This window comes from Salmo salar, chromosome ssa27, assembly GCF_905237065.1.
Source record: "Salmo salar chromosome ssa27, Ssal_v3.1, whole genome shotgun sequence".
NCBI lineage: Eukaryota > Metazoa > Chordata > Actinopteri > Salmoniformes > Salmonidae > Salmo > Salmo salar.
Window position 1 is genome coordinate 32,363,945 of NC_059468.1, and position 15,395 is coordinate 32,379,339.

General features: G+C 44.4%; 1 protein-coding gene across 1 annotated transcript in view; it reads left to right on the forward strand.

The window, feature by feature from the left end:
* LOC106588960 (gamma-aminobutyric acid type B receptor subunit 2) overlaps positions 1-15,395 on the forward strand; it is a 462,346-nt gene that overhangs the window by 303,836 nt on the left and 143,115 nt on the right. Inside the window, exons 8-10 of the mRNA XM_014178545.2 lie at positions 5,978-6,038; positions 13,208-13,288; positions 14,350-14,500. Coding sequence (XP_014034020.2) covers positions 5,978-6,038; positions 13,208-13,288; positions 14,350-14,500 — 293 coding nt within the window. The remainder of the gene's footprint in view (positions 1-5,977; positions 6,039-13,207; positions 13,289-14,349; positions 14,501-15,395) is intronic.

The following is a 15,395-nucleotide window of genomic DNA, read 5'->3' on the forward strand; positions in this document are numbered from 1 at the left end:
TCCTGGCAACAGTCATGCAGCCTGAGCCCCACAGTGGGGAAAAGATTGGGAAAAACAAAATACTCTCTCGGCACGGCTTCTCACAGTCACATGCTTAACAGGACCATGGGCTGAATGTATCAAAGGTCGTATAGTAGGAGTGCTGATATAGGATCAGTTTTGACTTTTAGATCACAATTAATAAGATTAAATGGACAGGGGGGACCTGATCCTAGATCAACTCTCCTACATACTCCTGCAGAAAGATACAATTACACCGTCTTATTAAACACAATTGATGGCAGGTAAAAAGTTCCTTCGTTCCAGAGTTACAGCATCTGACCCTGAGTACTTATACAGGGCCTTGCAAAAGTATTCACTCCCTTGGCATTTTTCCTATTTTGTTGCATTACTACCTGTAATTTCAATAGATTTTTATTTGGATTTCATGTATAGTCTTAATTGGTGAAGTGAAATGAAAAAATAACTTGTTTCAAAAAATTATAATTATTCGGTTTTTTTCAAGTGGTGCGTGCATATGTATTTACCCCCTTTGCTATGAAGCCCCTAAATGAGATCTGGTGCAACCAATTACCTTCAGAAGTCACATAATTAATTAAATAAAGTCCACCTGTGTGCAATCTAAGTGTCACATGATCTGTCACATGATCTCAGTATATATACACCTGTTCTGAAAGGCCCCAGAGTCTGCACCAACACTAAGCAAGGGGCACCACCAAGCAAGTGGCACCATAAAGACCAAGGAGCTCTTCAAACAGGCCTGAGACAAAGTTGTGGAGAAGTACAGATCAGGGTTGGGTTATAAAAAAATATCAGAAACTTTGAACATTCCACAGAGCACCATTAAATCCATTATTAAAAAATGGAAAGAATAAGGCACCACACCAAACCTGCCAAGAGAGGGCCGCCCACCAAAACTCACGGACCAGGCAAGGAGGGCATTAATCAGAGAGGCAACAAAGAGACCAAAGATAACCCTGAAGGAGCTGCAAAGCTCCACCGTGGAGATTGGAGTATCTGTCCATAGGACCATTTTCAGCCGTACACTCCACAGAGTTGGGCTTTACGGAAGAGTGGCCAGAAAAAAGCCATTGCTTAAAGAAAAAAATAAGCAAACACGTTTGGTGTTCACCAACAGGCATGTGGAAGACTCCCCAAACATATGGAAGAAGGTACTCTGGTTAGATGAGACTAAAATTGAGCTTTTTGGCCATCAAGGAAAACGCTATGTCTGGCGCAAACCCAACACCTCTCGTCACCCCGAGAACACCATCCCCACAGTGAAGTGTGGTGGCAGCATCATGCTGTGCGTATGTTTTTCATCGGCAGGGACTGGGAAACTGGTCAGAATTGAAGGAATGCTGGATGGCGCTAAATACAGGGAAATTCTTGACGGAAACCTGTTTCAGTCTTCAAGAGATTTGATACTGGGAGGTTCACCTTCCAGCAGGACAATGACCCTAAGCATACTGCTAAAGCAACACCCGAGTGGTTTAACGGGAAACATTTAAATGTCTTGCCCTAGTGAAAGCCCAGACCTCAATCCAATTGAGAATCTGTGGTATGATTTAAAGATTGCTGTACACCAGCAGAACCCATCCAACTTGAAGGAGCTGGAGAAGTTTTGCCTTGAAGAATGGGCAAAAATCCCAGTGGCTAGATATGCCAAGCTTATAGAGACATACCCCAAGAGACTTGCAGCTGTAATTGCTGCAAAAGGTGGCTCTACAAAGTATTGACTTTGGGGGGTGAATAGTTATGCACGCTGAAGTTTTCCATTTTTTTGTCTTATTTCTTGTTTGTTTCACAATAAAAAATATTTAGCATCTTCAAAGTGTGTTGGCATGTTGTGTAAATTAAATGATACAATCCCAGGTTGTAAGGCAACAAAATTGGAAAAATGCCAAGGGGGTGAATACTTTCGCAAGCCACTGTAAAGAAAAACACTACCGGAGTCTCAGAACAGGAAGCAGGAAACACTTATAGTACTTTTCTACTGCAGTTTTATACCGATGCTTGGCCTAAAGACTCTTTTGTTTTAGCTCCGTCTCACAACTGTCAGCATATAGCACTGAGGTGAAGTCTGTATTAGCAGCAGTGTCAAGCCTAGCTACAGGTAACTGCCAAAAGAAAGGAAACACCAACATAAAGTGTCTTAATAGGGCGTTGGGCCACCACGAGCCACCAGAACAGCTTCAATGCGCCCTAGCATAGATTCTACAAGTGTCTGGAACTCTATCGGAGGAATGTGACACCGTTCATCCAGAATCTCCCATAAGTGTTCAGTTGGATTGAGATCTGGTGACTGAGATAGACATCCATTAAACATCCCATGCTCTTTCGAGAACCCTCTTTCAAAGTCACTGAGGTCTTCTAGCAATGCTAGCCAAAATAGTGGGCAACTGGGCCTTTTTATACATGACCCGAAGCATGATGGGATGTTAATTGCTTAATTAACTCAGGAACCACACCTGTGTGGAAGCACCTGCTTTCAATATACTGTGTATCCCTCATTTACTCAAGCGCTTCCTTTATTTTGGCAGTTACCTATAGGTAGCTCTCTCTCTCTGAGCTTAGACTTTCAGTCACTTTTTTAAATGCCATACAACAGCAGAAAACTCTCCATCCCACCGCAGTTAGCCTAGCACTGCTGTCTGTGAGGACAGTAGGTTTAGCTAGCTCTCTCTCTCCGAGCTCACACAGACAGACACTCAGTCACATCACAGATGCATACAAATACAGGGTACCAATCAGGGTGCAGAAACCCGCCCAGCGACTGACTTCAAAGCCTCAGCGTCTTTTTGAACTGAAATTGGCTCTTCAATAGGTTTCCTTCCTTCCCATCTCTCTGTCAGCGCTGCTTTAATCAGCTCCATGCTAACTCTCTCTCTCTGTCTCTCTCATTCACCTGTTTTTCTGTGGCCGCCAGTAATCCCAGATCCAGTTAAATGTTTAATTAGGGAGTTCTATGGGCAGATGGCTTGATGAATTCATTCCACAGTTTTGATGGATGAGGATGGATAAGGGAGGGAAGGCAATGTGTTAGTTGCCAGACTTTTTTTGTGTGAAAATATTTGCATATTTTTATGATTTTATTTGTTTTTTGGAATATCAATGATGATCCATGTGAGAGTGTCATTCGTTTCCAGTCGCTTTCACTTAAGGCTGAAATCAAAGACATGTCAAAGTTTTAAAGGTAGAAGGACTGACTAATGATGTCAGTTCAGTAGCCAAAGGTGGTATTCTCACTTAAGACATTACTTTTTAAAAGCCCCTTAAAGAAGATTTGTGATAAGAGTCACATTACGAAATCAGACAGCCCTTTGCTAACCCTCAAGGGATTTTAATTAATTTATTTATTTAACCAAGTAGGCCAGTTGAGAACAAGTTCTCATTTACAACTGCAACCTGGTCAAGATAAAGCAAAGCAGTGCGACAAAAACAACAACACAGAGTTACACATAAACAAACGTACAATCAATAACATAATAGAAAAACATATGTAGTGTCTGCAGATGTAGAAGAGTAGGGAGGCAATAAATAGGCCATAGAGGCGAAATAATTACAATTTAGCATTAAAACTATAGTGATAGATGTGCAGATGATGATGTGCAAGTAGAGATACTGGGGTGCAAAAGAGCAAGAGGATAAATAACAATATGGGGATGAGGTAGTAGGGTGTGCTATTTACAGATTGGCTGTGTACAGGTACAGTGATCGGTAAGCTGCTCTGACAGCTGATGCTTAAAGTTAGTGAGGGAGATATAAGACTCCAGCTTCAGTGATTTTTGCAATTCGTTCCAGTCATTGGCAGCAGAGAACTGGAAGGAAAAGTGTTGGCTTTGGGGATGACCAGTGAAATATACAGTTGAAGTCTGGTTCATCCTTTGGAGCAATTTCCAAACGCCTGAAGGTACCACGTTCATCTGTACAAACAATAGTACGCAAGTATAAACACCATGGGACCACGCAGCCATCATACCACTCAGGAAGGAGACGCGTTCTGTCTCCTAGAGATGAATGAACTTTGGTTTGAAAAGTACAAATCATCCCAGAACAACAGCAAATGACCTTGTGAAGATGCTGGAGGAAACGGGTACAAAAGTATCTATATCCACAGTAAAACGAGTCCTACATCGACATAACCTGAAAGGCCGCTCAGCAAAGAAGAAGCCACTGCTCCAAAACCACCATAAAAAAAGCCAGGCTACGGTTTGCAACTGGACATGGGGACAAAGATCGTACTTTTTGGAGAAATGTCCTCTGGTCTGATGAAACTGTTTGGCCATAATGACCATCGTTATGTTTGGAGGAAAAAGGGGGAGGCTTGCAAGCCGAAGATCACCATCCCAACCGTGATGCACGGGGGTGGCAGCATCATGTTGTGGGGGTGCTTTGCTGCAGGAGGGACTGATGCACTTCACAAAATAGATGGCATCGTGAGGTAGGAAAATTTGTTGGATATATTGAAGCAACATCTCAAGACATCAGTCAGGAAGTTAAAGCTTGGTTGCAAATGGGTCTTCCAAATGGACAATGACTCCAAGCATACTTCCAAAGTTGTGGCTTATGGACAACAAAGTCAAGGTATTGGAGTGGCCATCACAAAGCCCAGACCTCAATCCTATCGAAAATGTGTGGGCAGAACTGAAAAAGTGTGTGCGAGCAAGGAGGCCTACAAACCTGACTCAGTTACTCCAGCTCTGTCAGGAGGAATGGGCCACAATTCACCCAACTTATTGTGGGAAGCTTGTGGAAGGCTACCAGAAACGGTTGACCCAAGTTGAACAATTTAAAGGCAATGCTACCAAATACTAATTGAGTGTATGTAAACTTCTGACCCACTGGGAATGTGATGAAAGAAATAAAAGCTGAAATAAATCATTCTCGTTACTATTATTCTGACATTTCACATTCTTAAAATAAAGTGGTGATCCTAGACAGGGAATTTTTACTAGGATTAAATGTCAGGAATTGTGAAAAACTGAGTTTAAATGTATTTGGCTAAGGTGGCTAAGGTGTAACTTCCGACTTCAACTGTACCTGCTTGAGTGGGTGCTACAGCAAAAATATATTCTTAGGATATCAGAAAATTAATCTGCTGACCAATCATTTTGTTTACTTTGTATGAACAGATACATTTTTGCAAACTTCTAGTCCAAAAAGAAGCCCAGTGCTAGTCCAGTAAAATCTGTTAATGTGCCAACATTCTCCCGAGTGGCGCAGCGTCCTACAGATCCTGGTTCGATCCGAGGATGTGTCGCAGCTGGCCATGACTGGGAAACCTATGAGGCGGCGAACAATTGGCCCAGCGTTGTCGGGTTAGGGGAGAGTTTGGCCGGCCATGTTGCCCTTGTCCCATCGTGCTCTAGCGACTCCTGTGGCGGGCTGGGCGCAATGACATGGTCGCCAGGTGTACGGTGTTTCCTCCAATACATTGGTGCGGCTGGCTTCCGGGTTAAGCGAGCATTGTGAAAAGAAGCAGTGTGGCTTGGCGGGTCGTGTTTCGGAGGATGCACGGCTCTCAACCTTCGCCTCTCCTGAGTCCGTACGGGAGTTGCAGTGATGGGACAAGACGGTAACTAACAACTGGATATCACGAAATTGGGGAGAAAAAGGGGGTAAAATAAAAATATAAAAAAATTTTATTGGCTCATCAAGAAAACAATGCATCTAAATTCAAATGAAATCAAGATTATCTCTAGCTCTACTGCTTCCTCTGCTGTAGCCCATCGTTGAAGATGGTCAACAATTCAGATGGTTTAGCTCGCTAGCGTTTAGGCCTGGGCATTAACAAGGGCCAACAATGTTTGGTTTCAGCTTGGTAGCTGATGTGGATCATGTCACATGGACAAGGCAGCATCATATGGACAAGGCAACAAGTGTATTGTATTGAACATGTGATTCCTCATTGAGTCCTTAAGTACTTTAAATGCTTTAAAATGTCTAATATGTTTTTCATTCCTTTTCTATCCAGGGCCAAGTCATGTTCAGGAATGGAGAACGGATGGGTACAATCAAATTCACACAGTTTCAAGGTACTGTAAGCACATGTTGTAGGATTGTTGGATTGCTTTGATGTTCTGTTGAATTGCTCTAGTATTATGACTGGTTTCTGTCTGGCTGATGTTGATGTCATAGTAATCCTACTCTGGGGTTACCCAACCAGTGGTGGTTGACTGCCAGGGGGCTACCGGGTGGGATTTTCTACCCAGGGGTGTGATCTGTATTTGGGGGAATCCCCCCAGCTCCCGACCCAACCCTCCCTCAGCACCAGTATGCCTTTATTAATCCGCTCACCCCTATCTTATCTACCCCACTGCAGAGGTGCCCCCTGTGGCAGCTTAAATCGGGATGTAGGTGTGTTTGTGTGCGTGCATGTGTGTGTGCGTGTGTGTGTGGAAACACTCGGGGGAGGCGGACCTGTTTGGTTGTGGGAGTGATGGAGTTTTTCAATTGGAAGGCAACTGGCAGTCATGTCATGGATAAGCAAATGAATGTTATCATCAGTGAACTGGAGAGCTCTTGCTCCATAGCTCTGTGAAAATGTCATTATGAGTACCTAGCCTTAGGCAGAACACCCCCCCTCCCCACCACTCTCCCTCCCCCATGACACACACCTGCCTTTCTCCTTTTCTCCCCTCTCTCTCTTTCCTTTTCTCCCCTCTCTCTCTCCTTTTCTCCCCTCTCTTTCCTTTTCTCCCCTCTTTCTCTTTCTGAATCTCCTATCTATTCTTTTCACCTCTCTTCATATCATGTCCTTATTATGTCTACCATCCTTCCCCCCTCTATCTCTCCCTCCCTCCCTCCCTCCCACCTGGCTTCTCAGGGAGTGTGTGATGACTGTTTGACACAAGAGATGAAGAGAAAGTGAGAGAGAGTGAGAGAGAGCCGGGAAAAAGAGGAGAGGAGAAGTGAAGAAAGAGGAGAGAGAGAGAGCGAGAGAGGAGAGTAGGAGTGGAGAGAGAGAGAGGAGGGATTGCCCTGGCTGAATATTTAACCAGGATTTGATCCTCTCCTCAACTCTGCCGTCTGTCCTCATGCAGTGTGGGAACAGCTCATGCATTCCCCTTTTGAAGGATCAGACTATCAGAGCCTGTCTTTCACCCCCAGCCCCGCTCTGTGGTGAAGTTCCCCTTAGGTACAGATCTAAGATCAGCTTCCCCTCCCCAATCCTAACCTTAACCGTTAGTGGGGGAAATGCAACGCTGACCCAAGATCAGCATCTAGGGGTAACTTCACCCTACATCCCCCCTCAACTCATCAGCCTACAGATCACCTTACATAAAGTCTCCTGGTACACTGATAGGGACAGCTTTGCATTTTCCTGATTAATGGTTAAGGTTAGGATTGGGAAAAGGGAAGCTGATCCTAGATCTGTACCTAAGACCTAAGAGGAACTTTACCGCAGAGTGCGGCTGAGTGTCACGGCTGTCGAAAGGAGGGGACCAAAGTGCAGCGTGGTTGTAGTTCCACATTTTTATTAAATCCGTGCAACTTTGCAATACATAAATAACGGAATTGACAAAACAACAAACCGTGATGCAGAGAGAAACAAACACTACTCAAAATATAATAACCCACAAAAAATCAGGAAGAAAAACCCCTACTTAAATATGATCTCCAATTAGAGACAACAAGGACCAGCTGCCTCCAATTGGAGATCAACCCCAAAAAAAACAACATAGAAATAGAAAAAACTAGAACTTAAACATAGAAATACAAAACATAGAAAAACACAAAACACCCCGTCACGCCCTGACCTACTCTACGATAGAAAATAACTTCTTACTATGGTCAGGACGTGACACTGAGGGTGCAGTGTAAGAACACCGAATGCATTAATATTAAAATAATTTCTTATGGTTTAGTAAATCAAATCAAATCAAATTGTATTTGTCACATGCACCGAGTACAACAGGTGTAGACCTTACAGTGAAATGCTTACTTACAAGCCCTTAACCAACAACGCAGTTTTAAGAAAACATACCAAAAACATATTTTTTCAAAATGTTATATAATATCCTTGGCGCTCCGGTACCGCTTGCCGTGCGGTAGCAGAGAGAACAGTCTATGACTAGGGTGGCTGGAGTCTTTTACAATTTTTAGGGCCTTCCTCTGACACCGTCTGATATAGAGGTCCTGGATGGCAGGACGCTTGGCCCCAGTGATGTACTGGGCCGTACACACTATCCTTTGTAGTGCCTTGCGGTCGGAGGCCGAGCAGTTGCCATACCAGGCAGTGATGCAACCAATCAGGATGCTCTCGATGATGCAGCTGTAGAACCTTTGAGGATCTGAGGACCCATGCCAAATAATTTCAGTCTCCTGAGGAGAAATAGGTTTTGTCATGCCCTCTTCATAACTGTTTTGGTGTGCTTGGACCATGTTTGTTTGTTGTTAATGTGGACACCAAGTAACTTGAAGCTCTCAACCTGCTCCAACACAGCCCCATCGATGAGAATGGGGGAGTGCTCAGTCCTCCTTTTACTGTAGTCCACAATCATCTCCTTCGTCTTGATCAAGTTGAGGGAGAGGTTGTTGTCCTGGTACCACACAGCCAGGTCTCTGACCTCCTCCCTACAGGCTGTTTCATCGTTGTCGGTGATCAGGCCTACCACTGTTACGTCATCGGCAAACTTAATGATAGTGTTGGAGTCGTGCCTGGCCATGCAGTCATGAGTGAACAAGGAGTACAACAGGGTACTGAGCACGCACCCCTGAGGGGCCCCACTGTTGAGGATCAGCATGGCAGGTGTGTTGTTGTCTACCCTTACCACCTGGGGGCGGCCCGTCAGGATGTCCAGGATCCAGTTGCAGAGGGAGGTGTTTAGTCCCAGGGTCCTTAGCTTAGTGATGAGCTTTGAGGGCACTCTGGTGTTGAACGCTGAGCTGTAGTCAATGAATAGCATTCTGACATAGGTGTTCCTTTTGTCCAGGTGTGAAAGGGCAGTGTGGAGTGTAATAGCAATTGCATCATCTGTGAATCTATTGGAGTGGTATGTAAATTGGAGTGGGTCTAGGGTTTCTGGGATAATGGTGTTGATGTGAGCCATGACCAGCCTTTCAAAGCATTTCATGGCTACAGATTTAAGTGCTACAGGTTGGTAGTCATTTACGCAGGTTACCTAGTGTTCTTGGACACAGGGACTATGGTGGTCTGCTTGAAACATGTTGGTATTACAGACTCAGACAGGGAGAGGTTGAAAATATCTTGCCAGTTGGTCAGCGCATGCTCGGAGTACGCTTCCTGGTAATCCATCTGGCCCTGCGACCTTGTGAATGTTGACATGTTTAAAGGTCTTACTCACATCGGCTACGGAGAGCTTGATCACACAGTCGTCCAGGACAGCTGATGCTCTCATGCATGCTTCAGTGTTACTTGTCTCGAAGTGTGCTTCAGTGTTACTTGTCTCGAAGTGAGCATAGAAGTAATTTAGCTCGTCTGGTAGGCTCGTGTCACTGGACAGTTTGCGGCTGTGCTTCCCTTTGTAGTCTGTAATAGTTTGCTTGCCCTGCCACATTGGACGAGCGTCTGAGCCAGTGTAGCGAGACGTGAAGGTGTTTCCCCCTAAGTTTAAAGCTATATAAAGGTTAATTCATTATTGAATGAAATTCACATTCTGTCATCTCCAGCAATAGAGTGCTGAGATGGTAGGATGACGTAGGTTTGATTGGGACAGCTGTAGAGAATAACCCTGCATAACATGTCTGCATCCCAAATGGTACCCTATTTCCTATGGGCCTTGGTCAATAGTAGTGTACTATATAGGGAACAGGGTGCCATTTGGGATGCAAGCTGGGGTGTGTGCAGCAGATGGCTAAAACATTTAGCATCACTATGGTGACATTGTGCAGAGGGTTCTAAGTTTGCAACCTAGGGCCTCCCGAGAGGTGCAGTGGTCTAAGGCACTGCATCGCAGTGCTAGCTGTGCCACTAGAGATCCTGGTTCGAGTCCAGGCTCTGTCGTAGCCGGCCATGATCGGGAAACCCATGGGGCGGCACACAATTGGTCCAGCGTTGCCTGGGTTAGGGGACGGTTTGGCCGGCAGGGATGTTCTTGTCCCATTGCACACTAGCGACTCCTGTGGCGGGCCGGGTGCAATGCACATTGACACGGTCGCCACATTGGTGCGGCTGGTTTCTGGGTTAAGTGGGCATTGTGTGAAGAAGCAATGCGGCTTGGCTGGTTTGTGTATTGGAGGATGCACGGCTCTCGACCTTTGCCTCTCCCGAGTCCGTATGGGAGTTGCAGCGATGGGACAAGACTGTAACTACCAATTGGATACCATGAAATTGGGGAGAAAAAGAGGGGAGCACTGCCAGAGCCCTGCAAAATGACCTCCAGCAGGCCACAAATGTGCATGTGTCTGCTCAAACGGTCAGAAACAGACTCCATGAGTGTGGTATGAGGGCCCGACGTCCACAGGTGGGGGTTGTGCTTACAGCCCAACACCGTGCAGGACGTTTGGCATTTGCCAGAGAACACCAAGATTGGCAAATTCGCCACTGGCGCCCTGTGCTCTTCACAGATGAAGCAGGTTCACACTGAGCACATGTGACAGACGTGACAGAGTCTGGAGACGCCGTGGAGAACGTTCTGCTGCCTGCAACATCCTCCAGCATGACCGGTTTGGCGGTGGGTCAGTCATGGTGTGGGGTGGCATTTCTTTGGGGGGCCGCACAGCCCTCCATGTGCTCGCCAGAGGTAGCCTGACTGCCATTAGGTACCGAGATGAGATCCTCAGACCCCTTGTGAGACCATATGCTGGTGCGGTTGGCCCTGGGTTCCTCCTAATGCAAGACAATGCTAGACCTCATGTGGCTGGAGTGTGTCAGCAGTTCCTGCAAGAGGAAGGCATTGATGCCATGGACTGGCCCGCCCGTTCCCCAGACCTGAATCCAATTGAGCACATCTGGGACATCATGTCTTGCTCCATCCACCAACGCCACGTTGCACCACAGACTGTCCAGGAGTTGGCGGATGCTTTAGTCCAGGTCTGGGAGGAGATCCCTCAGGAGATCATCCGCCACCTCATCAGGAGCATGCCCAGGCGTTGTAGGGAGGTCATACAGGCACGTGGAGGCCACACACACTACTGAGCCTCATTTTGACTTGTTTTAAGGACATTACATCAAAGTTGGATCAGCCTGTGGAGTGGTTTGCCACTTTAATTTTGACTGTGACTCCAAATACATGAGTTGATAAATTGGATTTCCATTGATTATTTTTGTGTGATTTTGTTGTCAGCACATTCAACTATGTAAAGAAAAAAGTATTTAATAAGATTATTTCATTCATTCAGATCTAGGATGTGTTATTTTAGTGTTCCCTTTATTTTTTTGAGCAGTATATATATATATATATTTGTTAAGTCTTCAACCTAGGTCAGGTAGACAGGGACGGAAGTCACCCTGTTATACATGGGCAGCAGAAACAGTGCATCATTAGCCTGGTCCCAGATCTGTTTGTGCTGTCTTGCCAACTCCTATGGCCGAACATATCTGTGATCAAGCTAGTATATCAGCACCTCTGTCTGGAACCTCTGGGTTCATCAATCTGAATGTGATTAACAGAAATGCACTGATCCCAGATCTGTTTGTGCTGTAATGCCCGCTCCTATGGTCGTCACGCCAAACAGATATGGGATCAGGCTAGAGTTTAAATCTGCATCTGATTTACAGTAATGAAGGAGGTAATTGAACAAACAGGTGTGAAATGTAATTTCAGAAGTTGGGTGAAGGGTTTGCGCTAACATAGCAGCAACAGCTCAGGGACGTGGTAGTCATCATTGCGTAGTGTTTATGTGTATCCGACACAGAAGCAACATTTACATTTGTTATCAATCCTCACACTGTAAATCTATATACACTTAGAAATGAGAGAGACCAGTGAAGAACAAACACCATTGTAAATACAACCCATATTTATGTTTGTTTATTTTCTCTTTTGTACTTTAACTATTTGCACATCGTTACAACACTGTATATAGACATAATGTGACATTATGAACATCTTGACCATGTGCTGTTATAATCTCCACCCAGCACAGCCAGAAGAGGACTGGCCACCCCTCATAGCCTGGTTCCTCTCTAGGTTTCTTCCTAGGTTTTGGCCTTTCTAGAGAGTTATTCCTAGCCACCATGCTTCTACACCTGCATTGCTTGCTGTTTGGGGTTTTAGGCTGGGTTTCTGTACATCACTTTGATATATCAGCTGATGTAAGAAGGACTATATAAATACATTTGATTTGATTTGATTTGACATTTGAAATGTCTTTATTCTTTTGGAACTTCTGTGAGTGTAATGTTTACTGTTCATTTTTATTGTTTATTTCACTTTTGTTTATTATCTACTTCACTTGCTTTTGCAATGTTAACATATGTTTCCCATTCCAATAAAGCCCTTAAATTGAAATTGAATGATAGAGAGAGAGAGAGAGAGAGAGAGAGAGAGAGAGAGAGAGAGAGAGAGAGAGAGAGAGAGAGAGAGGAGGGAGTTGAATAGTCTCCCCTCATATCCCTCCTCCCCCTGTGTTCTACGTGTAACTGTTCACCCATTTTTATGAGAAGGAGAGTGATGTAGCTGTTGTGTGTGACAGGGTCAATACAGAGCCTATAATACACACATACATTTTTAAACTATCAGCTTTTAAGACGTCTCTTGAAGGAAATGGCTGCTTTAAATAGCACTCAGGAGAGTGGTTTGTGTTATGGCTCAGGATATATCACAATTTAGACTCATTTTACTGTATCTGTGAAAATGCCAATGTATTACCATTGCCAGCATACTATTGTTTTTATTTATTGCTGCTTTTATTTTTACAATTGATTTCTTCATTTGAGACTTGTTCTCCGGTAATGTGTGTATAGTTTGTGCGAGGTGTATTCACTAGGAAACAAATGGAAGTTTTCAGTTGCAAAACGTTTCACTACTGTTTGCTACAGAGGGTACAAACGAATACACAACCATTAACCCACGCTTAGCTAAAACACACAAGCTGTAAATGAGAACTCACTCTGCAGTATTCCTCATTCGTTTTGGATTAGATACTGTCTTATTTGAAATGTTACAGTTATTTTGGGTCAGATCTCTGCAATTTTAGACTCTGCAAGAGCTGTCTAGTTGACTGAAAGAGAAAGTTGTCCAATGTGTTGTCCACATGCTGTCCTAAATGACGTCTTTCCTGTTTGTGTTCCTAACAGAGGGGCAGGAGGTGAAGGTTGGAGAGTACAACGCTATTGCTGATGTCCTGGATCTCATCAACAACACGATGAGGTTCCAAGGTAAGTACACATGAGATTGTACATGTGTGTGTGTATGTGTGTGTTTGTGCATGCGTTACGAATGCGTTGTTGCGTGCGTGTTTGTGGATGCGTGCTTGTACGCGCACACACAGGGCATCCAGTATGCTCCTCTCAATCAATCATTCTATGTTGAATTATTTACCAGCATTTTTATTACACCATGTTTTCTTGTGTTGAGAAGAATCCCCTCCCCTCCCTCCCTGTACTTCCATACAGAGACACTCTGGGACAGCTAAAACATTTGTTTCTATGTGTCAAACCACCATAAGAGAGCTCAGTAAGATGAGACATTGAAATCGATTGGCACACTGGCAAAGACACGGGGAGGGTGAATAAAGGAACGGGCAAACATAAGAAACAGCGGTCGCTCACCACAACAACCAATTCTGTATGGTGCATTTACACAGCTGATAAGAAAGTAGCCAAATTGAGGCATTTTCCAATGTTAAGTAGCCTAATGGTGAGGGTTAATTTCTCCTTCTCCTGTAGACGTGTTCAGTACTTTACGTACTGTAGAATCAAAGTTACTGGATAAGTGGACACACTTAAAATCTAAAGAATTCTATGTGGGTTATTGTACATTTCTCAGGCTAAGAACATCCCCACTGGGCACAGACGTCAGTTCCACGTCTAGGTTTGATTTACATTTGATTGAGTTGTCAACTAACATGAATTCACCCAAAAAATCCACTATGTTATTGGATTTAGGTTAAAAGTTGGGTGGAAAAAATATGAAATTCCCTTACGTTGATACATTTTTGCAAATCCAATCAGTTTTCCATATCAATCCAACGTCATCATATTATTTTGAATGTTGCTGAAATGACGTGGAAACAACGTTGATTCAACCAGTTTTTGCCAGTGGGTCTGTGAATGTCCTCGTCTTCGTTCAACTTATTTTTCTTTTCCCCTTCTTGTGGAGTTGTTTTTCAATGTTAAATACTGGTGAGGGCTCTTTTTGGTTGTCTATCCTTCCCCTGTAGAAGTCATTATTATACTTGTTTTTAAATGGCAAACTGAGTTCCTCCTGTTCATTTCAGGGGTGGAGCCTCCTAAGGACCGTACGTTTGTGCGTCTGCAGCGTCGCAACATCAACGTACCCCTCTACAGCATCCTGTCTGTTATCACCATCCTGGGCATGCTCATGGCAGGGGCCTTCCTCTTCTTCAACATCAAGAACCGCAACCACAGGTCAGTGGAAGAGGGAGGGGAATGGGGGGAGGAGTGGGTAGAGCTGTAGCCTAGCTGACATCACTCATGTGGTACACCGCAAGGGAGAGCTGTGACACACTGGTCTGGACAGGAGTCCATTGTAAATGCAGTATTCGCGCAGAAATGATTTGAGCTTTGATTGGTTCTCTCAAACATTGTTTTCTGAGACCTTTCTGAAACGTTGTTTGGATTTGAAAATCCAACAGTTGTTTTGGAAGTGGGTGGCGTTCGGAGGCTGTGTGTGGTTGTCTATGTTGGTGTTTGAGTGACAAAGACACAGAGGAGAACCAATCAAAGTACAGCCCACTTCGTTATCAAAGCATTGTGCTGACAACATCAAGGAGCCTTTCCAGACTATGGAGTCAGGAAAACTTGGAGTTTGGTGGACTAGTGCTATCTAGACTAGTAAAGCTCTGGGGGGAAGTTTCTTCTCGGTACAAATCTAGGATTAGATTCCCCTCCCCCAATCCTAATGTTAAATCGATTCACCAGTACTTTTGTATACTTTTTAGCCAGTAGTTCTGAAAATAGCACTCACTAGCAAAAAGTGGTCTCCAAAAACTGTGCAGATACTGTATGTGCACCACGTCATTGCTCAGTCTCTCGCTCTGCTGTGTATGCATCTTGCTAGCTGTCACTCAATTGGCGAGGGGCTGAAGCTCATTGGCTAGAATTCAAATTGCTAGGGGGTTGGCCCACGTGGGGGGAAATATACTGAAAATAGCGCAGCGCAGCTTCCAGAAAAACAGTCGCTTTCAAACTAGGGATTTTGTGGCTCATTGAGGTAAGACAGTAATTCTACTCATAGATTATGCATGTATGAACGACACATTGACACATTAGGCCCAAAGCAGGAGTTTAAAAAAATACTTAC